Source organism: Thalia democratica, chromosome 6 (genome assembly GCF_965202585.1).
Source record: "Thalia democratica chromosome 6, ktThaDemo2.hap1.1, whole genome shotgun sequence".
In the NCBI taxonomy this organism is placed as follows: Eukaryota; Metazoa; Chordata; class Thaliacea; order Salpida; family Salpidae; genus Thalia; species Thalia democratica.
The window spans coordinates 41,444,741-41,471,718 of record NC_139170.1 but is presented as its reverse complement, the minus strand read 5'-3'; the positions used below and the strand labels follow the sequence as shown (position 1 = coordinate 41,471,718).

General features: G+C 26.3%; 1 protein-coding gene across 1 annotated transcript; it reads left to right on the top strand.

Moving 5' to 3' along the window:
* The first annotated feature begins 3,553 nt into the window (after nucleotides 1-3,553).
* On the top strand, nucleotides 3,554-18,268 carry LOC145839447 (dolichyl-diphosphooligosaccharide--protein glycosyltransferase subunit TUSC3-like). The gene is made up of 8 exons (XM_082947016.1): nucleotides 3,554-3,631; nucleotides 4,245-4,339; nucleotides 6,689-6,881; nucleotides 8,185-8,325; nucleotides 15,860-16,000; nucleotides 16,492-16,614; nucleotides 16,968-17,076; nucleotides 17,678-18,268. The coding sequence occupies exons 1-8, from the start codon at nucleotides 3,569-3,571 to the stop codon at nucleotides 17,782-17,784; spliced, it is 972 nt and encodes a 323-aa protein (XP_082803142.1). The 5' UTR covers nucleotides 3,554-3,568; the 3' UTR covers nucleotides 17,785-18,268.
* Nucleotides 18,269-26,978: the final 8,710 nt, after the last annotated feature.

Here is a 26,978-nt window from a genome sequence, read left to right as displayed (position 1 = left end):
AAGGCAACAATCAGTTCCTTATGGGAGTCACAAACTAAAATGGCGAATATCTAGAAATCACTAAACACCTATCTTCTAAGCTTTTTGAGATAACTACCTCCAAATTTCAGGAAATCTTCTTTGCAATATTTAGAAAATTCTATCTGAACAAAATTTTAATAAATAAAAATATTATAACTAAAAAATCCCTTAAAGCTTAAAGTATAAAGTATTTTGATTTTTGTTGAAAATAAAAGTTTCAATTAGCTTTTTAGATAGTTTGTATTTATGGATAGTTAAGAAAATTTCTTAAATTAAACAATCATTAAAAATCTATATACCTTAATGTTTTTGGTCTTAAGATCTCAAATATTCAGAAAACTTTTCACAAATAGTTGGAAAAAAATGTTGATATTTTAAACAAATCATAAACACATGTACTTGCGATAAATAAGGTTGTTTAAATTTTTTTAATTTAACATATCTTTTTTTTAGTTATTTAAATATTAAAAGTGGAAATAATATGACAAAAAGGTTGAAAAACAAAGAAGAATATTTTTAAGATTCGTTATTAAATGAGATAGTCTTTTTTGCCCTCTTAGTTTGTCCCTTCATTAAAGATTTTATTGAACTCACTGATTTTAATTGCTTAGATCTCAAAACTAATTTTAATAGTATCTAATTGTAAAGAACAAGGTTGACCCCTACATCTTAAATTTCACAAGTTTTAAATATAAACATGGTAAAAGATTGTATTACTAACAAAACCTTATGTAGCATCAATTCATATAGTATCAATTCATTAAGTAATTTTCTTTAAGCATGTTTATAATTTTAGTTTTAAAATTACCATTGTAGCTTAACATTAAATTCACTGGAGTCTTAAACAGGGCATTGGGGGAAGGGGTAAATCACTTTTTTACAACTTGATCTTTTTTGTAGAGTTTTAACCAAGCTGCATGTTGCATATTACAGATTTTTAACATTCAAAATCATTTTTGAGATTTGGTTAGTTAGTAGTTTTCTTATAGGTGCCATAAACTAAAAATACAATAAAAACTTAATATATAGAAAATTAATTATAAATGAGCTAAAAATGATAATGAGCTAAAAACTATAAACAACTATTAGGGCATAGGGTGTAATATTATACAATATCTGTCATAACAATTTTTTTTACTTGAAAAATAAGTATGACAAAAAAAGTTGCATGTTTTAGTCATAAAACTTAAATTTTTATTTCAAGTTTGTTACAACAGATCTTATACCATATGCCTATTACACCCTATACCCTTAGCTGTTTTTTTTTAGTTTTTAGCTCATTATTTTATTATTAAGGACATAAGGGGGTAAACACCCTTTTTTGGTTTTTGATCTTATTTTATATAGTTTTTACTTTGCTACAAGATACTTTTTACAGATTTTGAAAATTCAAAATTAATTTTGAGATATAGCCGGTCGAATTTGGAGCCAACAATAGGTTCCTTATGGGAGGCGCAAACTAAAACGGCAAAAATAGACTATTTCACTAAAAATCTATCATCTCCTACGTTTTTTGAGATAACTACCTCAAACTTTCAGGAAATCTTCCTTGATATATTTAGAAAATTCTGTTGGAAGGAATTAAAAAAAAAAAAATATATATATAAAAAATAAACAAAAAAACAGTTTTTTTTTTTTGTTTATTTGTTATAAAATTTTTACTTTTTAATTTTTTTAAATTCTCTTCTGACAGAATTTTCTAAATACTGCAAGGAACACTTCCTGAAAATTTGAGGTAGTTATCTCAAAAAATGTAGGAGGAGATAAATTTTTAGTGATTTCTAGTTATTTGCCGTTTTAGTTTGCGCCTCCCATAAGGATCCTATTGTTGCCTCTGACTTTGACCGGCTATATCTCAAAAGTTATTTTGAATTTATAAAATCTGTAAAAAGCATCTTGTAGCTTAGTAAAAACTATATAAAACAAGATCAAAAACCAAAAAAGGGTGTTTTACTCCCCCCTCCCTATGCCCTTAATATTTTCTAGCTTTTGTAAATCAGATTGGTTTATAGTCTTTCACACTGATGGCAACTCTTGTATAAATTATTTTGTAATGTCACTATGTATGTCTTAAAGTAGTTTTGAAAATGTTTACAAAGTTTCATAGCTACAGTTCAAGTAGGCTTGTTTTAATAACAAAAATGCTACTTTTAGTTTGAAGTCATAGTTGCTATGTATATGGAATGTTTTGAAATTTTACATATTATGTTTTCTGGTTTTGGGGCTAGTTACAAATACTTGTAACATATAGGTATTTTTTTATATATTTACACCATAGAAGATGCCTAAAGGACAAATATTTTTATTTATTAATTGTTGGCTCTTGTAATTTAAATCTTGTAATAAATTACAAGAATATTTTGTTCATTGATTTAGTTATATAAGCTTATTAATTTATTAAGGAAAAGTTGATGTTTTAATTTTTGTATTATATAGTTATTTGTCTTAACTAAAAAAGATTGCTCAATTTACTGGAATGTATAGAGCTTATTTAAATAGAGGTGTGCAAATTAAATATTTTATTTGCACACCTCTATTTATATTATGAGACTTAAATAATAATTTTTTTTGATAAATTTTATAATTTTTGCATAGCCAATTTGATAATAATAAATATATATATTTAGTTTTTGGTTTTAAAATTGCTTTAAATTATTTTAACTTGAATTAAGATTGAAAGGTGGCAGAAAAATTTTCAATTTGTGTACTTATAAATAAATTAAAAAGTTTTCCATAATACTTAATACAATTAATGATAAAATATGTGGCCAAATTCTACAAATTTTAAGGTAATAGGGGGGTAAGCCATGTTTTTTACAAGTTGATCTTATTTTATAGAGTTTTTTTTAAGCTTCAAGATGCTTTTTATCGTTTTAAAAAGCTCAAATTATTTTTTGAGATATGACCAGTCAAAGTCGGGCCGCATTATAGGTTCCCAATTTGAAGGGAAAACTAAAACAACAAATAAAGACTATTTTATTTAAATTATATCTCCTCCTACATTTTTCATGCAATCTTCTTCAAAATTTGACAGTCTAATATTTATTAAATAACAAAAAACGTTACTTTGGACTTTAAAATTTTTTTTTTTTTTTCAAAAAAAAAAATTTTTTTTTAAATTTTGGTCGTATTTATTTTTTTATTATTAAAATTCATAAGTAAAGGTTTTTATTATTTTAATATAAGGCATTTCCTTATATTAAAATTTCCTTAAAATTTAAAGAAGATTGCTTGAAAAATGAAGGATATAGATTTTTAGTTATTTTTAAAATTTCTGTGAAAAATAGACCCCAAAAAATTTGCAGTCCATACGTTGGTATGTCAAACTTTTTGCAAAAAATAAAATATCTCAAAAGTTAAATGACATTTTAAATTCTATAAAAAGTTGCTTGTAGGTTGTACTTGAAGCTTTTATAAAAACGCTTAAGTTAATTTTTGTAAAAAAATTGTTGGACCCCCCTATGACGTTAAAAAAAAGAGATTAAGCTAAAAACAGTTAAAGTTTTTTACATAATGTATTACTATTTTTTACAGATATTAGTTTAAAATGTGGAAGTTTTGTATAGCACTTTTGTGCTTAGCTCTTCTAGTTAATGGCAAGACTAAACAGGTTTGATTTAATTTAGTACAATAACTTTTTAGCGCATTAAGCTTTTCGTTTTAATTTCAAATTTTCTTACTTTACACACTAGTATGTTGATTTTAAAGGTTTTAAATTTTATTTTGCTTTTAATGAAAAGTGTTATAAAAATAGGTTTTGTTACTTATATTGTTCAAAAAGGTTTGAATATTCTTAATAAAATTTGAAATTTTTAATTCCTCAGTATTATTTATTAGATTATATTATGACTAAGATGATGTATTTTATTTGATTAAAAGAATACTTTTGTTTGTACTAGGTTTTATTTGAAACTGTTCTTACTATAACTATATCAGTTGCTTAAATTATTTCAAGTTTTTCATAAAGTTGTTTTTATACACAAATGTTATATTCTAAAAAAGCTTCTATTATTGTTTTCCAGTTACAATTTATGAACTATTTTACCTATCATCAATTTTTATATGTATAATATTTTAATTTTTAGGAGATTTCAAATTGAAGTTAGTCATTATTTTCAAGTCAATTATTTTATAAGTTTAAGATATAGTTAGTGTTATTTACTAATAATTAAGTTCATATTTATTGCAAACTGAAAATATTGCTATATATAGTATTTATTTAGGATGTATTGGAAGAAAAAGTGGCTCAATTGTCTGCGTGGGCACAGAGAAAGCATGTTATCAAACTATCAGCTGCAAAGTTCATGACCTATGTCAAGTTAGATTTTTGTTGTTTATTTTCAAATAGTTGTTGGGGTACATGTGTAGTGTAAGACTTTGTCTGTTAATATGCCTTCATATTTTTACTTTAATTTATTCATTACTTTTGTCATGCTAATTATTCTTGTGATTTCTGAAATTACTGTATTTTGCTATTTTTTCTAACATGTTCTTGTATTTTACTTTTGAATAGTTTTAGAGCAAAGTGTTATTTTTGTTCAAAAGTGTTTATAAAATTTATTTATTTATCTGGAACGGGTCAAGTTTACTCAAAGACATTTTTGCATCAATAGTCAAATATACACAAAGGGTCAAATATGAACAAAGAGACACTTTTGCACAAAGTGTCATTTTTATTTAAAAGTTAGAAATAAGTAATAAATAAAAATAAAAGTTTAAAGATACCAAAAACTAAAAAAAAAACTAAGTTACTTACTAAGGGTAAGGGTTAGGAGTAAAAGTGATAATAAAGATAAAAAATATCTAATACAAATTATTAACAAAAAAATAAATTAAAAATCAAAAAAGGAGAAAACCAAAGTTATCTACCAAGGGTAGGGGGTAACATTGGTAGTAAAAAAAAACTTATAAAGATTAATAATGAAAAAAAGTATATATGTAAAAAATAAATTAATAAAAAAGCAAAAAAGAATTTTAAAAAAGTTACTGACTGAGGGTTAGGGATAATAGGAAAAGTGAAAAAAAATATTTATTAATAATATTAAATTATTAAAAAAAAAATTATACCTGTGCAAAAGTGTCTTTGAGCAAAAGTGATCCTTTGTGCATATTTGAAACCCACCCGTATTTACCAAGTGCAAGTCACTTCAAAATCTGAAATTTCAAATTCAATTATTTCAAACTTATATGAATTTTAGTTGTGTCTTCTTTCCCTTTTCTTTTTTTTACCATCATATGTTTATAAATTATTATTTTTTAAGTAATATTGTGAGGTTTGACCACTTAAAGTAATTAGGTGCTTGTAATGTTGTAGTTTTAATGGTCATGTAGCAATATTTGTTTGTCACTTGTTTTTAAAGGCATTTTTATTAAGTTTTTAGGATTATTATTCCTACTATTTGCATTATAAATACAATGTTTCTCCAAAATAGTGAAATTAAAAATTACTGATGCTCAGATATCATTAAAATTTTAATTTTTAGAGAAAAGTTAAACATTCTTAGAAATAAAAAGTTGTTTAAAGAATATATTTGAGAGCTTATATAAACTTGTATTTTGTTGACCTTTTTTGTTAAGACTAAACGCAGGACAATGTAAATGTGATCATAATGCTATCATGAAATTTACAACAGCTAAAAACTAACTTAATTTGTAAGCGCAGTGCCTATAAGTAAGTACTACTGTACTTTGCAGCTTAGTTTATAATGCCCTAAAATTAATTGCATTTTTTGACCTATAAAACTGTCTGGTAATATAAAAAACTCTTAAATCTTACAGTTGCAACTGTCTCAAAAACTAAATATATAGTTAGTTGTTATAAATAGTGAACATTTTTTATACAGTACTTAAGTTCCTTTTCAAGCCTTATGGAAGTTAATAGTTTGATAAAAAGTGTATTGGATTTTGTATAATATTTTTGCTCAAGTAGAAGCAAAATATATATTGTAATGAAATAACTATAACAAAAAAGTTTTATGTTACAAAAAAGATTTTATGTTGAATAATGTTATTAAATTATTTACTGTAGCAATTAAAAAAAACCTTTTAAAACCAATCATTCATTAGCTGAAAACATGTATTTAAAATAACTATCATAATTTTATAATCAAATTAACTTAAAGTTGGTATTAAAATTTAAATCTGTGAAATAACAAAAGAAACTTAATACAAATTATGCTATAAACGTAAAACAAAAAATTAATAAAATAATTTCAATTTTAATAATTTTAACAGCTCTTCCTAAATTTTCGCACAATTACACAAAATCAATAATGAAAAAATATTTATAAGAAAACTTACTGTACTGTTTAAAATACTCAGTGATCTTCTCACCACACAAACCCGCCCTAATAAAATAAATTGGTACTTATCTTATTAACATTTAAGTATCTTCACATCCTCAACACAGGAGCCAGTCACGCAACTACTTGATGATGACATAACTAACGAAGATAGTTACTTGTTATAAAATAAATAAAAACAACTGATAGAATTTTTAAAACTATTTAATCAATCAATTACATGTAAAACAAAATTAATTAAGACAAACCGTTTATTAATATGTAAAATTAACAAATCCAACCTCACCACAGAAGACTCCCCTGGTAAAATTAATTGGTAGCTATTTTATTGATACACAAGCATCTTCAAATATCCTCCTTCACAGGAGCCAGCCACGCAACTACTCGATGATAGTTCAGTTCACTGCGCTCAACCCGCAACGAAGGTGCACGGTGTGCCACGAAGCAAACGAGGAGTACAACATACTGGCCAGGAGTTACAGGTACTCCTCGAGTTACTCCAACAAGCTGTTCTTCGCCACCGTCGACTACGATGATGGCCAGGAAGCTTTTCAGAAGGTTCGCTTGTTTGATATTTATAAAATTGTGCAAAACCAATTTTGCATACTTTTTAATGTTTTGACACTTTGTATCAACTTAATCAACTATTTTTGATATGTCAGGCACAAAGTGATTTTCTGACTTTTATAAAAAATGGCATAAACAATTATGATTCAATGTAGAGAAAAAAAAATAATGGCCAGTTTTTAAATTTTAGTTTATGCAATTAATCATCACAAAAATCTAAATCAAATGTATATGTATGAATTTTTTTTTGAATAAAATAATGTGAATTTAAGAGTATAATTCAGGAGATTATACAAAAACGTTTTTGAAACCACGTTTAATTTACTTTACTAAAAGTTGTGTTCCAAATTAGATTTTAGATTATTTATTTAGAAACAATTACTTAGTAAAACTAAATATTTTACTACAGTAACATATCAAAAGTACTAAATATATATATATATATATTCAATTAAAGTTATCGTATATTTGATGTTTATTAGCGTAAATACAATTGTTTTATATGTTTTTTTGTGTCAACTTAATTTAGGTTTATTATGTACAACCATTATTTTAAAACTTTTGTAGCTGAAATTTACTTACAACAAGATTTTAGAAAAACATGCGTTTCTTTGAGCTTGCCTCCCAATGCGTTCATAATTTATAAGTGGTTTCCCAACACCAAATTTGTACATTAATCCAACATCAAGTTTGTACTTTGTCTCGATAATAGTACCCGACGTGATGTCGAATGTAGCCAATCTAAATTGCTAGGGGTAATTAAATGGGGATAGATATGGTTAGATAAGATAAATACATTTAAGATACTTAAAAGTCAACAAAAGTTTATTTACAAATATAAAATAATCACACGACACACTAAAACTACAATTGAACACAAGTAACAAGAAGTATCTTAAACTAAAGAAAACGAAGCATTTTAAACTTAAACTTAAACATTCTATAATACAACATTTCGAGCTCTACCAAGCACCAATGATACTGCTACTGAAAGTAAATGCAAGTAAAATTCCGTTTTAAAATTCTGAAACAAATGTAACTCCTAACAATAAAACATGTTTGTTTTTTCAATACTGGAAGCACGTCACGAAATCTGCATAAAACAATTTACAACATCCGCTTTTAAATGAATTTGGAAAAGCTTGTTTTGAGAATAATGAAAAATGTTTTGGAAAAGCTTTTATTGTTACAAAAAATTACGTATTTATTCACGAGCTTTAAAAAATTATAATGAAATGTTAGTTTCATAACACATTAACCCAACACCAATTTTGTACAGTACATAAAAAAACAGTTAGGTCTGAACTCGGCACCGGCTTACATCCACTTTCCGGCCAAGGGTAAGATAAAGAAGGCTGACACGTACGAAATACAGAGGAAGGGATTTTCAACCGAACAAGTTGCCAAGTGGGTGCAGGAAAGAACTGATGTGCAGGTTTGTAACTTTGTTTTTGTTGCCTGATTAGGCTTCGAATTATTTGAATGTTTTCATTAAGTTAAAGCCTGGTAAGGTTGTTTTTATTAAAATTTAAAACTTAATGAAAACAGTGACATATGGCTTTAAATTGAAAAGTTTTATTAGAAAGGTTTTTCAACATCTACACTTTGTTGATAAAAAATTAATTGTCCTCCATACCTGTTTTTTTCCTTTATGATAATTTTTAAACTATAATTCTAAACGTCATTTTAAATTTTAAAACTGATATGAGATCAAAGAGTTGGTATTTTTAAATATTCAGTTAAATACGCGCTAAAACCGTGTACTATACAGGGTTGCCACTAGGTCAGGAAATCAGAAAAGTCAGGAAATTTTATAAAATTTAAAATAAAGTCAGATTTTGTCAGTTTAAATTTACAAAATTCCTTGTTTTCCAAAGCCTTCAAATGGTAACAATTAATTAAAAGTACTTTAAAGTCAGAAAAAAATTCCAACATTTTCCTAGAAATTTACAAAAATATTTAATTTTATTGCCAATGTCTTCATCTTGTATAGATTAGTAAAATATCCTTTATTAAATTGAAAAAATTTTCTATTAACATATTAACAAGTACCCTACTTGAACAAGCAGATTTTATAAGCTTTTTAGTATTGATGATCTGTAGCAAGGAAACTTCCATAGTGAAACTGATATATACACAAAAGTTTATCTAGCATAATTTTAGAATCAAAGTGTTTTTTGTTTAAGTAAATAATTGAGTTCTTTATAACTAAGCAGTTAGTTTAGTATTTTATGTAACAAGTTAATGTGCATACTTTACCTCTTTATGATTTTGTAACAGGATATCAAGTTGCACTTGATTACTGTTTAGATTTGGTTGGAAGTTTTAAGCTAAAAGTTCATCCAAGCGTTAAGAGAAAGCTCGCAAGATTAAGTTTTATACTGATGCAAGTTTAATACAGTTGACAAAAGGAGAAAATAAAGTGCAGACCAGAAGCCCTGATGCAACATTGAGTTAGGGAATGTTATATATAAGCTGATACATCAGACAGATAAGGAGATTCTAGCCACAGCCTGCTGCAGTAAACGTGATAATGAAGAATAGACATTTATATTCTTTTCTTGTGTTATATAAAGTGTTTTTTTGATTAGTACTATTTTCATAAGTATATCTTATTTACATTCTAAGTAGTTAAATCGTATTTTGTTTTATACATTCTTAAAGTATATTCTTGCTAGATTAAATCTTGTGTAAAGGTTTTGAACACATTTAAAGTGTTTTCTAAATTTGATGTTCTTTATATATTTGTAAGTGTTTGCAATTGTTCTTTATATAAAATATGTTAACTCATGTCATGCCTAGTTTTATATAGAGTAGCCTAAGTATTATTAGTATCATTATTTAGTATAAGTTAAGTTTCGTATTAAAGGTACCCTACATCTGTAAGTTACAATTGGCGTCCTCGTTTAAAGAATAACCAGTCTTTTAAATAACAGTTAAATATTACCAAGACACTATTTTACCCAAATAAGTTTTATTAGTGTATTACCTTTTATTTTGAAAGCAGTATTTATCACAATTTTATCTCACATTCCTATATTTTTGTTATTTTTTTTATATACTGCATTTTATTTAGTAGTAGATTTAGAGAAATTTTACAACAAATTGTGCATTTAATTTTTAAGAAGCAATACTTACATTTACCATATGCCCATTTAAAAGCCTTTGAGTTTGTACCTATAACCAGAATGAATAGGGGGTTAGGAAAACTAATAAGTCAAAATTGAACTGACTTAATTATTGTCCAAAAAGTCAAAGTAGAACTGACCAAGTTTAGTCCAAAAACTCAAAGTAGAACTGATAAATTTTGAGTCAACAAAGTCAAAACTGCACTGACAAAATTATTGTCCAAAAAGTCAAAGTAGTTCTGACAGAATTTAGAACAAAAAGTCAAAATTGAACTGACAAAATTATAGTTCAAACAGTCAAAGTAGGTCTAACAAAATTTAGTACAAAAAGTCAAAATGTAACTGACAAAATTATTGTCCAAAAAGTCAAAGTTGATCTGACAAATTTTAGTACAAAAAGGCAAAAAAAAAAAACTAACAAGGTATAAGTTTAAATAAGTCTTAAAAGTGGTGACCAATTTTATTTGAAAGTGAGTGATATTAGATTTATCTAAGGCTCTTAAATCTTAATAGCACAATAAAATAAGAAAATATTTATTAATAACTAAGACAGCAAAGACCAGTAACATGCTGAAAATTTTTGGAGTTTGTATTATAGGGGTTTGCATAGGCATGACATTTGAGTGGTTTTTTGTATTTTTGTAATTTACCTGTTTTTCAATACTGCAATCTTTATAGTAGAATGTGACTCATGTTTAATATTGTTTTTGAAGTTAAATAAATTGTTGAAGCTAGTAAAACACATTAACTTTTTTTTTTTGATTATCAAAAGTATAAAAGTTTAAGAACTAAATTACCATTTGTTAAAAATTGTTTAATTGTTTTATTTTCTAATTTGCTTTAAATCTTGTATGGAAAAAATGAGTAGTTTTGAGACCAATTCAAATTTTTAAATGTGTAAATTTTTTTTGTTTATGAAGAAAGGGTGTTTTTTATCTTCCAACAAAAAGGCAGAGGAGAAGTAGAGTGACGATTCTCTTTCAACAGTGGAGAAGAGGAAATGTAACAGGATATCAAGTTGCACTTGATTACTGTTTAGATTTGGTTGGAAGTTTTGAGCTAAAAGTTCATCCAAGCGTTAAGAGAAAGCTCGCAAGATTAAGTTTTATACTGATGCAAGTTTAATACAGTTGACAAAAGGAGAAAATAAAGTGCAGACCAGAAGCCCTGATGCAACATTGAGTTAGGGAATGTTATATATAAGCTGATACAACAGACAGATAGGGAGATTCTAGCCACAGCCTGCTGCAGTAAACGTGATAATGAAGAATAGACATTTATATTCTTTTCTTGTGTTATATAAAGTGTTTTTTTGATTAGTACTATTTTCATAAGTATATCTTATTTACATTCTAAGTAGTTAAATCGTATTTTGTTTTATACATTCTTAAAGTATATTCTTGCTAGATTAAATCTTGTGTAAAGGTTTTGAACACATTTAAAGTGTTTTCTAAATTTGATGTTCTTTATATATTTGTAAGTGTTTGCAATTGTTCTTTATATAAAATATGTTAACTCATGTCATGCCTAGTTTTATATAGAGTAGCCTAAGTATTATTAGTATCATTATTTAGTATAAGTTAAGTTTAGTATTAAAGGTACCCTACATCTGTAAGTTACAATTCAGACAGATAGGGAGATTCTAGCCCACAATGGCGTCCTTTTAAGTAGTGAGAACTACCAATCTTTTGATCAACAGTTAATTATGTCAGAATTTGAGAAAAATAAGATACATAAAACCTGTAATAAGAGTGGGCATTATAGCATTGACAATGAAAGCAGAGTAAACACCATTAGACAGAAGCAGTCTTCAGATTATGAAAGTTCACTAGAAGTGGAAGAATTGGAGATAGAGAAACTCACAAAACTAGTAGCCCAAGCTAGAATTTTAGAAAAGAAAGCCACCTTAAAAAGGGAATTGAATTCAATTTATAATAGATTAGATAAAGGTCAAAATAAATCACAAAGTAAGATAGGTTACAGTGGTAGTAGTCCTGTATATAATTCTTCCCACACTGTAGGGGCTACATATAACAGCCGTTTGAAACAAAGGACTGTAGAAAATTGCAAACTTTTTTCCTAGATTGAGGCCATAGGGGACCCTGTAATTGAATTAAGATTTTTTGAGGATAGGTGTAGTACTTATGGCATTACTGATGATACTGAAAAGTTTAAAATACTTCAAAGAATCTGGCCACGTCCTGATATAAAAGATTTTTTTGAAGCTTATGATGAGGACAGAACATACTTTAATCTTTTCAAATTTTTAGAAGGCCAAGGCAGTAAATTGCCAAAAATCTTAGGAACCCATCCAACATGGGAGGGGCCAGTAAAGTTCCAAAAATTGTACTTGTCAGCAAAAAAGTGGGCAAAATCAAATGAGCAAGATAGAATTAAGTATTTCATGTATGTTCATGCTCCTGATAAATTAAAAAAGAAAATTAAGGAAAATTTTGGGTTAAGGTATGAGGAATTTTTAAGGCACACAGAATCAATATGTGAGATAGAAGAACAGAGAGTTGTAGAGCAAGCCAAACATGTTTCATATGAACCTCACAAACCATACTATGGTAGGAACAGAAGCAAAAGACACAATAATGTAGGTTGGCAGGAAAACCAAAATCTGTTTCATAATAACCACAGTAGTAACCAGCCTAATCAAAATTACTGTAGGCTAGAAGATAACCAATGTACAAATAATGGCAGAGTCCACTATAACTACAAAACCCAAGACAATAACCATAATGTAAGTGATTATCATCCAAACCGTAATATTTCTAAAGTAAATGGAGAAAATGATAGAACAGTAAAACACTGTAATTTTGCAACCACAAAAACTCCTTCAGTTCATTCAACCAGAAAGGCACAAAAATTAAAACCTAAAGCTCCAAGAAAAATTATAACATATGGAGTAACAGGCCGAGTTGTGTGGTTTAATCTTAAAAAGGGCTATGGATTCATTCATTGTGATAATAAGGACAGTGATGTTTTTGTTCATCACACTGAAATTACCAAAAACAACCCTAATAAGTTTTTAAGGTCACTTGCTCAAGGTGAGGCTGTTGAATTTGATGTTGTAATGAGTGAAAGAAAAATGCCTCAGGCTGTGAACGTAACAGGTCCTAATAACAAACCAGTTAAAAGTTACAAATATGCCCAAGACAGGTGGCCAAGCTATAATCAGAGTTTTAACAGGCAACAGAAGCCTCAACAAAAATGTTATTTTGTCAGTGACTATTGTAAAGTAAAAAACCACCAGCAAAGAGAAGAGCAAAACTGTTATGTTAAAACACAACCACCAATTAACCCACCAGGTTCAAACAACTGATGATAGACAATTTGCAAAAGAAAGTACACATACTGATTCTCTAAATGATTTATTAAAAATTAACTCTACAGGCTATCAACCTATTAGCAATGAAAAAGAACAGTTTGAACCTCAGAGTGAAATTTTGAAATTAATTTCAGAAAAAGATGAATTAATTAAAGAAGGTCTCAAAATAGAAGAAAATGTTGAAAGTATTAAACTTAAAATTGACAAATTAAGAAATAAAGTTTTTGAAAGGCTAATGTGAAATAACATTATTCTAGGATTTAGTTAGGCATGACAGTAGAGTGATGATTCTGTATGACTAAACAAATGTTTTTTTTTTTGTGAAAACATTTTGATTCTAAAACCAATTGATACTATATTGCCAAAGATTTTTATTGAGTTTAATATTTTGATTAAGAGTTGTTTATCTGTTTATAGTAAAAATAATATTTGGAATTGTAACCGCAAATTTATTGATATTTCATTTTATTTATTGTGCAAATACTATTATGTTGATACCATTTTTTTTACCATGTTGTCTAAGATTTTTTTACTGAGTTAGTTATTCTGATAAAACTTATGTTCTTATATAAAAATTTTTTTTATTATGTGAAAACCAAATACTTAATTTTTCTCTCTCCTATTAATATTCTACTTAAGTTTGATTTTTAAATTAGTTCATGACTATTTTGAATTTATTTGTTCTTTACACTGTTCCTTTTATTTTGTTTTTTTGCTGTTTACCAATTAGATTTAGGTGAACATCACCTTAGAATTCTTCTAGCAGGAGGCAAGCAGAGGGTAGAGTAATAATCCTCTTCAAAAAAGGACTACAGAAGATAGTGTAATGAATACGTGCATTATTCATTATTCAAAGTTGAGCTCAGAGAATATTTTGAGTTTGACACGCTTCATTGCACTAGCCAATGAGAATCATCTGACGTGTTTCAAACTAATTCTGATGCAACTAAATATCAGAAAATGACAGTCAGTGTATTTGTAGCAGTTAGTTAGTTGGTGTGCAGCTGGAACTACCTTGTTTCGATTTGTGATTGTGTATTGTAAGTATTGTTTTGTGTTAAAAGTGAATATTTTAACTGGTATTTAATTGTTTTAATATTCAAGCCAGGTTTATAGTTAATAGTTTATTCTTTTACAGTTTCTTCTTTACTAAAAGTTTTATTTAATTTTTAGTTTATTGTTTAAAGTCTTTTAAAGAGATTTAAATAGATTGTAGTTTCTAAAAAGTTTGTCATAGTAATTTATAGTTTTGTATATGCTATTATTTCTTGTTTTGTTTTATATAAAAGATTCATCACTTAAAACTGTCGTGTTTAATTATATAAAGTTGTCTCAATTAGAAATTAGTATTTATTAGATAGTATTAAATAAGGCAGGGTTTAATCATGATGGGTAGTAATAATAACTTAAGTGTACCAACATCGGTAGCCCACAATTTTTTCAAATTTGTTTAAATTTATAAAATAAGTTATAAGAGCGGTATATGCCAGATTAAGTTTACTTAAAATTTGTATTTTTTGTAGAGTAACTAAAGTTTTTTAAGTAAATAAGAGTATATTTACTTGTGACAAATTTTATACTAAATGATAAGAGTAAATATTTTATAGAACAGATATATAGTTTACTTTTTATGTCTTTTTTTTACAGTTACTTAAGTATGTTCTTTTTTAATTGATTTTTAATTTAATGATTTATGTAGTAATTTATTAAACTAAGTGATCAATTTATATAAGTAAAGCATGTTTTAAGTAAATACATAATGTGGTTTCGTTTATTTAGATACATTTATGCTAGGAAATTCTAAAAAAAAGTGTGTTCTTTATTGTTTAAAGGTTTCAACTGTAAAAATTTGCTATTGTTTTAAGATTTCAGTTGTGAAAGTTCGTTATTAACTCAAGGTTTTAATTGTAAAATTTCCTTATATGCCGTTTGTTTATCTAGATACATTTATGCTAGGAAATGCTAAAAAATTGTGTTTTTTTTTTCAGACAAGCTGTGTTTATAAAGTAATAATACAAGTATTTTGCTGATAGAGCTGTTTATTACAAACATCAATCATACACAGATGGTTCAGTTTATGTGCTGGAAGTTTGATGATAGAATTCAGCAAAAAACTGTTTTTTTAACGGTATTAAAATTAGATTGAAAGCTTTATATAGTTTCAAGTGTTAGATTATGTATTTTATAATAAGTTTAATTTAAGAGTTTGATTTAGAAAAGTCAAGAAAATTTTGTTGTAAAGTCAGGAAGTTTATCTCAGCTTGATCAGTGGCAACCATGGATGTTTCCTAATCAAACTCAAATTTGTTATTAAATTACAACTATAAAATACACTATGTTCAATTAATATATTTTGTTACTTGAAACAAATAGTCTGTTCAACTTTACTTACCAAAACACAAGTTAAGTATACATTTCAAATTACTAAGTAACGTGCAAGAAAAGTATGTAATTGATGGTTGATTTTATTTAAATTTTGTATTTATTATTCAATATTTTATTCACAGATTCGTGTATTCAGACCACCTAACTACTTGGGTACAGCTTTCCTGCTTTTGATAATCGTAATGTTCCTCAGTTTCTGCTGGGTACAGAGAAATTCTCTTGATTTCCTGTGGGATAAAAAGAAGTGGTCCTATTTCTGCATTGTTAGTTGTCTATGATTTATTTTGTAATTATGAAGTATCTTTAATAAAACGATCTAGATATTACACTGTATTGTAGCTACTCTTCTTTCAATTCAATTTTTTTTTATCTGAGTTATTATTTTAGTTTTTCCTATTAATAAAAAGTATATAAGTAGTACAGTCAAAATTAACTGATATGATTAAAACTTGAAGTTTTGAAAGTTTTAAGGAAGTTGCGTGATTCATAGTTAAAAAAATATGCTGCTTGAGAAAAAAATGGAATTTTTTTCAAAAATTTAGTTTTACTTATTAGTACAACTGTTCTCACAGGTTCTCATAATATTCATAATATAGTTCTCATAAAGTGTAACCAAATATTAATCAGACAAATTCCTGATCAAATTCTCATATATCTTGAAAAAAACTCTGCTTTCTTCTAAAACCCAAGGCTGACATCTAAGGCCCATGATCTGTTTCATAACTTGCATCCAATCCAAACTGTACACTCACAGGTTCTTATCCTTGCGTTCACCTCGGGTCAGATGTGGAACCACATCAGAGGACCACCCTTCTACCATTCGAACCCAAGGACTGGACAAGTTTCATATATCCACGGTGGTACGCAGATGCAACTGGTTAGTGAAATCTACGTAGTAAACCTACATAAAATAATCACTACTGTTTTTTTTTTAACGCAACGTTGCTGTCTTTTAGTTAGAACTTAAATAATTTCATGTAACTTACACAATACCTATATAAACCAATATCACAACTCTTCTGCTTTTTAAGTGGTTTAGCTTACATGAACCTATGTAGACCTATTTAAACAAATTTCACATCTAGTTTATTTTTTAAACCGTGCAAGCTTATGTTTAAATACAAAGCTTTATTATTTTTTGTTTGAGTGAAACTTACAACCTATACAGAACAATAACTAATTATCTATTATATTACATATTAATTGATCCCCATAACATTATATTATTAGGTGAGTGAGACCTACATAGTGTTCGCAGTGTACGGCATGATTGTGCTGGGTTTCGTCAAAATTAACGAGGCTTTCGAGGAGAAGGGTGGAGAAATTAGCAAGAGAAGATGTTAGTTGTTTACTTGCTTGTCTAAAAAATGTTTTTTTTTATAGATTAAGTTGATATATATGTTGTGATTTTATATAGAACATATACATGTATTGTCAATGATTATGATCTTTTTTATCATCTTTAAGTTACATTTTTGTTGCTTTAATATAGTTTAATTTTTTTAGTGGGTTTAATAAGGTTTATTTTTTTTAGTGTTTTCTTAATATATTAAACATACAAATCTCCATTGTATAAGTTACGGACATTTTTTTATCATTGACAATGTAAATCTCTTTTTTTTCAGTTTGTAGAGTGCTACCATTTAACATAATTTTCAGCATTTAAACTATTATAAAAATGTATATTTCAATTGTAATGCTGTAAAAATGTATTAGATACTTTCTACTCTCGGCCTTAAAATTCCAATTCAATAATACATATTTATAACTATCAATTTAAACAATGTCCAATATCATTACAGCATCAGAATGTGTTTGGTTATATAATGATATCTTAAAGAAATAGTTGTGCAAATATGTTAGATACAGTGTACTGCGATAAATCAATTTTCACTGTTCAAAACGCACTGTTTATTACTTACCATCATTATAATCTACAGCATCTGCGTTCTTCGGAATGGGAATGGTTGTTTTGTTCTTCAGTCTTCTGCTGTCTATATTCAGAAGAAAATACGGAAGTTACCCATACACACTCATGTTCAAGTAAAATTATTCACGCTAAATTATCTTCAGTTTAATTGTTTAAGTAAATAACAGGTGTTAAACTATCTTAAATTATTTTAAGTTTTCTTAATTTTTAACAGACACCCTCATGTTTCAGTAATACTTACACACGAAAGTGTCTAATTATCTTCAATTTATTTTATATTTATCATTTTAAGCCTAAAATTTTTTACGATTTTTTATAAATATAATGCTTGCTAATAACGGAACTTTTTTAGTTTTAATTGTTGTCTACAATGTCATGTAAACTAGTATACATTCTTTCATAAGTTATTTTTAGAGTTAACGTTTTTTTCTACAATGCAGTCTAAAAGTAAAATATTAGTTGTCTAAAAAGCTATAAATAAATTATTTCTAAATTAAAGAAGGATAATGTAGTTTAAAGTATATTATATTTTTCTAAAATCCTCTATTGATAGTAATTTACTCATGAACACATGTAATAAAAAAGCTACATATTGAATAAACTTCCCTAACTGATATATTATATTTAAAAAGTTTAATTAAACTACTTTTTGGTAAAATATAGTTAAATTCTTGTTTAGATTTTTTGCAATGTTTTTGTCGTTATTTTATTTTATATAAAAAGTACTATATTAGTTGTCGTTTTTGTACATAGAATATTTTAATATCTTTCAGTGAAACTGTATGTTTAAATGTGTAAAACGTAAAGTAATGTGTTAATGTTTAACTTATAAAAGTTTAATTTTAGAAACACTTGTCAACTAAACTTATTTTTTTGTTAAGCATTAAATTATTTTTTGATTATATCAGTTTTACTGAAATGTAAGCCAAAAATAATAAGAATAAATAACTGTCAAGACTGAGCCTATCCAAAAAGTGTTTTGTTTTTAATTTTACAAAACTTTAAAATTTACAATATTGAAAAAAAAGTAAGGGAAAATGAAAAAGTAAATATATTTTATTGTTTTTTACAATGTTTAATATATTTTGTACACGATATGCTCTGTTAAAAGAAATGATTATTTTAAAAGATTTAAAAACACAACATTTTGATGAAATAGAAGTAGTGCAGTAAAATATATTCTCAGTATAAGAAATGTTCTGTTTTATTTTGATTAATAATAACAGGGTTGCCACGGGTGAGGCTAAGTCTGTTTGTTGGTAAGAGAAATGCTTAATCAGGGTTTTGGGTCAAAATAACAAAATGTCAGATTGTTAATGTTTCAGATTATGTCAGTTTAAATTTACAATAATCCTTAATTTCCAAAGTATTCAAAGATAGAAATTAATAAATTCAGACTAAAATTTTCCTAAAAACATGTTGAACAATTGTCTTATTTGAACAAGCAGTTTTTGTATGCTTTTACACGGTTGCCACAAGGTCAGGAAAACTAAAAAAAAAATAACAAAAGTCAGGAAATTAAAAAAAAAAGTCAGATTTTGTTAGTTTGAATTTACAGAATTTCTTATTTTTCAAAGCCTTTAAATGGTAAAAAATTAACTTTAAGTCAGAAAAAATTGCAAAATTTTCATATAAACCTACAAAATTATTTAATTTTTTCATCTGGTATGAATCTATAGAATATCTTTTATAAAACTGCAAAATTTTATAACTAACATTTTGAAATACTACCCTACTTGAACAAGCAGTTTTTGAAACACTTCAATAGTGAAACTGTTACATATACAAAAAAGTTTAACTAGCATAATTTTAGAATCAAAGCGTTTTCTGTTTAAGTAACGAGTTGAGTTCTTTATAACTAAGCAGTCAGTTTAGTATTTTATGTAACAAGAATTTTACTAGATATATTAAAAAAAACAGTGTTTAATTAAGTTCTTTATTGTTATAAGGTTTTAATTGTAAAAGTTCCTTATGTGTCGTTTTGTTTATTTAGATACATATATGTTAGGAAATGCTAAAAAACGTATGTCTTTTTTAAGACAAGCTGTGTTTTAAGGTAATAGTACAAGTATTTTCCCGATAAAGATGTTTATAGCAAATACACCAATCACAAACAGAAGGTTTGAGTGTTGTAATGGAAGTTTGATGATTTAACTCATCAAAAAAACTGCTTTTTAACCTGGATTAAAATTAGATTGAAAGCTTTATATAGTTCAAAGTGTTAGAAAATTTATTTTAGAATATGTTTTAATTAGAAAAGTTTGATTTAGAAAAGTCAGGAAAATTTTAGTAAAAAGTCAGGAAATTTTTCTCAGCTTGATCTGTGGCAACCCTGCTTTTAAGAGTTTATGATCTGCAGCAAGGACATTTTCATAGTAAAACTGTGATATATACAAACAATTAATTTTGCAGAATTTTAGTGTCAAAATGTTTTTGTTTATTTAAATTATTAAGTTCTTTATATTTAAGCACTTAGTTTAGTATTATATGTATCAAGTTTATGTGTACTCCTTTAAGAACTTTTTCTGATTTATTTAGATAAAATCATAATATGTTACTAATTTTTGTATTTTTAACGTTTCATTATAAGTATTAGAATTAAATATTTTGAAAAACTCAATAGAAAGTTTGTAGCTAAAGATTTTTAGTCTAAACAAAAAAGAAATCTGACCGGAAGTTTAGTTTTGGTTCTATAACGCGCTCTAAATAAGAGAATTTGTACTTAGTTAAAGTGCGTAATAAAAATGTATAGCTCTTCATATGTGCGTCGAAACCCGTACTTATTAAAATATGGACACCTAATAGGGAGGTAAAAGTCAGGCTAAGTCGGTCAAACTTTTAGAAAGTCAGGCGTAATTTTCAAAGATTTACATGGCAGTTCTGAACAAACACGAGTTAATTTTTCTTTTCTCCAGTTTTTGAAAGGCGTTAAATACAATGAGGTATTTTTCACCAGTTTAGAAATAAAAAAAGGCAATTGATCATTAAGTTAAACAAGACAGTTTTTAAGACTATCCTTGTTGATACTTTTCATTTCAAACTTCAGTTTAGTATAACATGATCATGTTCGTTAGTTAGAAATTAGGTCTTACTTATCTTTGTACTTAATTTCAATTAACTTTTTATAAGCGATATAAGGTATGGTATGTTATGCTAAGGCAGAACTAAAAAAAGTGTTAATGAAATCAATGTACTCGTAAATAAAGCATTTATGTGCATTCACTATAAAAAGTACAACGAGAGTGTAAGGAATTAGAAAATAACAAAAAAAAAATTTAATGTTTAAAAATTATTCAAATATTAGTTGGCAGTTTTTATGTTCAAATTTGTAAATAACTTTTTACCAGTAAATTTAAAGTGCTACTTTAGAAATATAACTTAAGTACATAGCCATTTGAAAAGGTCCTCAAAAACAAATTTTGTCTTACCAAGATTTAAAAGCAGTGATGGTCATAAACTACTAGCTTATCAAGGTAGTAAGCTTTTGACAGACCTGCCTAATAATCTAAAAGACCAAAGCCATCTTGGAAGGTTCCAGGTTGAACTAAAGGATTGTTTATTAAATGATCAAAAAAATAATTAGAGTTAACACAAGATAAACAAGAATTTTTTCTGTTTATAGTTTGTTAGTATATTAGTAAACAATTTCTTTTAATAGTCTGCATTTTATCTGTGTAAACAAAACTATTAATTTCCATATATATTTTTGCCAGAAAAAAGAAAGCTAAATATTTAAATCATAAGCTGAAATTACTGATAAAATAGGATGACTTATATTATGTTTATTTTTTTTTTATCAAAAAATGTTATAAGTTTTTTTTGAGATTGTTTACATTATTATTTTAGTTAAATTAAACTATTATATTTAGATAATTGTTCAAATATTAAAAAAACTGATAGTTTTAATAAAAATGATATATTTATTTAATACTTTATTTAGTTTAAGAAAAAAAATCTTTTGATTTTTTTAGATACAGCTTTAATAAGCTTTTTTTTAAATATTGCAATTTAATTTTTTTTAATGTTATAGCTCTACTTTATTGTTAGATTGTTTTAATAAGTTGATAGTAGAATCCAAAATCTTTAACATACTTTTAAAAACTTCAAATTTATTTACTTAATTTCTGTTTTTAAAAGTCATATAAAAGGTCAAATTATTTACTAAAAATATTGATAGGTTAAAAACATTTTAGATTAAAACGTATAGTTCAATATATATTTTATGTGTGTACAGTTTTAGATACTATCATAACTTTTTTTTTGGAGGTTTTTGTTGAGAAAAATATTAAATGATGTAAGGTTTAATAACCTCATTTTGCATAGAGTTTTTCGTTTAAAAGTTTAAACATTGACTGTAAAGTTTTTTTTTAATTTCTTGATCGTTATAATTTTGTTTAAAATTGGGTAAGCAACTCGATGACCGAGAGGTAGTTTTTGTGTATCCATATCTTTGAACCAAAAAATTTTTTATCAATTTTTTGTTTTGTTCAATAAATCTCTTTTTTACACAATAACACCAGTAAACTACAAGACCTTTCTTTTTTTGATAAGATTCGTAAACAAATCATACATACAAATACTTGAAGAACGAAATAATCAAGAAAAACGTCTGTATTTAAGAAATATATTTTTATTAATTTATTATTTCAATAAATTATTCAACAAACTAAGTTTCGGTCAAAGACCTCGTCAGTGCTTAAATAAATCCAGAAAGATATGTGACAGTCATGGAAAATAGCAATTTAACAATTAAATTAAAACAAAATTTTACTCTTTAATTTATAAAATATCTTTTTATATTTAAAATAAAAAGTTTTTTGAAAAGACACAAGTAAACCATCAACCACAAATAATTCAGTTTTAGAAATCTAATATTTTTATTTTTTGAAAATTGTCGACTAATTATGATTTTTTTGTCAACTAATTCCTTAAGCCGTACTTTGACAAAACTACATTTTAACAAATTCCATTAAAAAAACTAACAATAGTTTAAAAAGTTTAATTCCACGTTTTCATTAGTTATACAGCAGCTAATAATAATAAACGAACATAAGTATATTGTTCAAAATCTAATTCTTAAGCTAATAACAAAGGTTTATCTGGATTTGATTTAAAAAATATCCGAACCAGTTGAATTCTTAAGTAAATAATAAGTATTAAACAAAGAAAGTTTATTTCGATTCGATTTGATTGTTTTACTTTGTTCTCTTCGATTAACTAAAAAAATATGTTAGACAGTATCTCTGAATGATAGTATTTTGTTTACTTGACTCTAACTTAAATCAACCCAAAATAAAAATTAAACTGCCTAGTCATTTTCATTTAAAATATTTAAGTACCAATTAACACAACAACTTAGATTTGTTAGTGTCAAGAAAAAGTACTTTAATGAGTCTTAACTATTTTTGATTTTTTGTAAAGGAATAAGTTACAAATTTTGAAATTTTATTTCTTTTAACTCTTTAAGTTACTTAAAAGTTCAAGTTGAATAAGTTTTTAAAGTAGGGGTGGCCAACATTTTTACATGGAAGGCCAATTATGGAAAAACTAAATTTTTAGCGAGCCGAAGCATTTCAATTTCATTTAATTCGGAAAGGTTTACATTTAAGTCAAAATACTAATTTTCGTGACTTTTCTTCACTATATCTAGTGTAAGCTTAAATTTGATTTAGTGGTTCAAGTATAAATTCTCATGGGCTGCAGTAACACCTTTCGCAAGCCAATCATTTTCACTCCAGGAGTTAGAATTGATCTGCGGACCGCATTTCGCCTTACTTTAAAGTAAACCTTTTAATTACACATAAAAATTTGTAAAACATTTTTTTAAATTTAACTTTACTTTTACTTTCACAAAGGCAGTATAATAAGATATTTGGTATAATTCTGTTTTAACCAATTTTCTCTGCTTGTAGAAAGTTATTTAAATAAATGACTTAGCATAATACTTACTGTAAACAAATTTTATTTTATTAAAAATGTAAAAAAGTAACTATCATTAGACTTAATAATTATGTACGGTCTCAGTTTCTTAAGAATTGAATATAAGTAACAACATTTGATATAGAAATTAAAGTTAATATAAGCAATTTATAACTTGCTAGTTTACTACAAAAACTAATTTAAGCAGTTTGTTTTAGGTTTTTGTTTGATATTTTACTAATAGAATAAATTTGGTAATATTTATCTTTTACCCCTGTTATAACTTTTTTTTTGCACTTTATGAAGATACTAATATACTTTGTAATTGTAGTTTTATACACTTTCAGAACATAATATGCTATTTTCTATGAAGAACGAAAAATATTATAGGTTTGTTATAAGTAAATATTTCTTTAGTAGGAAAATTATCAATTTTTAATTTGTTGTTTTGTGGTGAACTTAATTACAAATTAAAATTTATAAATTTATTCAAACAGCAAATTATACTGTAACTTTAAACAGTTTTAAATGGACTTTCCTGCACTTAAATCTATGCAAAAGAAAATATTAAGTGAATTTCGTCTTACTTTTTTTAATCTAGTTAATTCTATCTGAATTAACAACGTTGTTGAATATATAAAAGTCTTTGTAATGATGTAAATTTTATTCCTGACCGCGTTTATTAGAATTAAACATGTTTAAGTAATAATTTAAGGCATAATCATTTGAATACCTAATGAATTTGCACAGTAGTTTAAAACTACAAACAATTATAACAGTGTTTTTAATTCGTTTTCTATGTTTAATGCGTAATCTACACAAAAAATATTTTATAACATTTATTTATTATTTTATTTCATTGTGCTGTTTAAAGCTATATTAATTTATGACCTGATAACTCATTATTTTAACTTTGTATTAATATAAACAACTTACCTTACAAAAAAAAACCTAAATAGCGTAATAGCGTCTGTTTTTGATAATAAAGGTTTTACATTTTACTACACAACAACTACCCAAATGAAATACACTGTACGGAATACATAAACATTTAAGTTGACAACATAGCACTTGGCTCAATACAAACTAAACAGGCGACTTTGTCAGTAACTATTCCAGTAAAAACTACGTATATTAAACATAGCTATACTTAAACAATATATAATTAATTCATTTTTACACTTCTCTTTTACAATTAAGAAAGTAGTGAAGTATGCGACTTTGCTACAAAGTGATCAATGTTTAGCTAAAGTTTTTAACAGATTGAATTTAAAATAACTTTATTATTTGTTTTTTATTAGTATTTTATGTTACCGGGAACTGTGTATACTTCTAAAAATAAATGACACAGCATTAAAAAAAGCAATAACTAATATTTAGATATAATAATAATCTATATACGACTATGTTATTTCAATGCATATATTAGTACTTAAATAAAAAATCTGGAAAACAAATTTTGATTAGGTTATTTTTCTGTATTTTAACTGTCACTATTATATGGAATAAAAAAAAAAGCTACCAGGCCGATTGGTGTTCTCTATTCACTACTTTGTATTATTTCAATATCAAACACCTTTCTGTAATCTAAGTCAGGAAGTGATTATTTGATTTTGTTTATTTTTAAGGCTACAAAAAATTTGTTGTTTTCAATAAAAATAGCTTAAGTCTAAAAAGTTTTAATATTAATATAAGGAGTTTATTACTTGTAATTAAAGTTACATTTCAATGAGCAATGTTAAAGTCTTAAGCAACTGAAATATTGTATGGAATAGAGCTTGATTTTTGCAAAAACTAAAACTTCTGAAACTTTATGAATTTTTTGAAACTTTTGTCTCTGAACATAAAGCAAACTTATAAATTTATTATGAAGTATACTTTACAAAGATTCTAATAAATGCAAAAACTAGTTTTAAAACTTTTAAAAGTATCGTCTTGAAAAGATTCTTTATAAAGGTTTTGCTAGTTGGACTTTAAATTCAGCTGTTTTTCAAAGTTTAAAAACAATAAAAAGATTAAAAAGCTAAACAGATAGAAATACAGGTTAAATAACTTTTATAAGCCTTGTAGTAGTCTCTATTTAAAGTTTATAACACATAGATAAATATTAAAAAAAAAAACGATACTGTGCATGTAGAGATGAAAGGAACTTAAAATCTCTTTCTATTAAAATGTTTAAAGCTATAAGTATTTTAAAATAGAATTAAGTAAGTTTTTAGTAGTCTATGAAGCTATCAGAGCTTTCAAAAAACAAAAGTTTTTTTTTATCAATATACATATTTTACACTTTTTTAGTTTATTAAAATTAGTTTACACTTATTTAAAAAGTTTGAAAAAATCTACAGCTTGTATTAACTTTACAAAAATACTTTTATGTTGAAAATATAAAATTAAAAGTATCACAAAGTTTTCTTAAAACCAAAACATATAATATTAAAAGTATCACAATAACTTTGTGAAAATTTTAGATTATATAAAGAGTTGATAAATTTGTAAGTTTACATCTATCTTATTGGTATAAAATTAAGGTTTGTTTAAAAAAAAAACTAGTAGTACAATTCAAACACAAAGTTTCAGTTGAAGCTAAACTTGTAGCACATTAAAAGCATGTTGACTTTAAGTTTACATTTCGCATAGTTCGTATTAAAACATAACACTACAAATGTTAAATAAGCATAATAAAAGAATCATGCTAAAGTGACATCTGTGGTAAAGTATCTATCTGTGCTAAAGTATTACTCCGTGCTAAAGTGTCACACTATGCTTAAGTTTCATTCCGTGCTAAAGTGTCATTTTTTGCTAAAATGATACTCAGTTTTAAAATGTCACCCTGTGCTAAAGTGTCACTCTGTACTAATGAGTCACTCCGTGGTCATTTTGTACTAAAATGAAACTCCGTGTTAAAATGTCACCCTGTGCTAAAGTGACTCCGTGCTAAAGTGTAACTCTGTGCTAAAATGTCACCCTGTGCTAAAGTGTCACTCTGTACTAATGAGTCACTCCGTGGTCCTTTTGTACTGAAATGAAACTCCGTGTTAAAATGTCACCCTGTGCTAAAGTGACCATGTGCTAAAGTGTCACTCCGTGCCTAAGTGTCATTTTGTGCTAAAATGAAACTCCGTGTTAAAATGTCACCCTGTGCTAAAGTGACTCCGTGCTAAAGTGTCACTCCGTGCTTAAGTGTCATTTTGTGCTAAAGTAACTCCGTGCTAAAGTGTCACTCTGTGCTAAAATGATACTCCGTGTTAAAATGTCACGCTGTGCTAAAATGTCACCATGTGCTAAAGTGACTCCGTGCTAAAATGTCACTATGTGTTAAAATGTCACTATGTGTTAAAATGTCACTCTGTGCTAAGTGACGCCGCGCTTCTCTGAGCTTTCCCACCCAGGCT

Excerpts from the sequence above, each read along its gene's own strand:
- LOC145839447 (XM_082947016.1), top strand. The coding sequence starts at position 3,569 with ATGTGGAAGTTTTGTATAGCACTTTTGTGCTTAGCTCTTCTAGTTAAT. Across the intron at positions 6,882-8,184 it reads GCCAGGAAGCTTTTCAGAAG|TTAGGTCTGAACTCGGCACC; the intron begins GTTCGCTTGTTT and ends ATAAAAAAACAG. Across the intron at positions 8,326-15,859 it reads AGGAAAGAACTGATGTGCAG|ATTCGTGTATTCAGACCACC; the intron begins GTTTGTAACTTT and ends TTTTATTCACAG.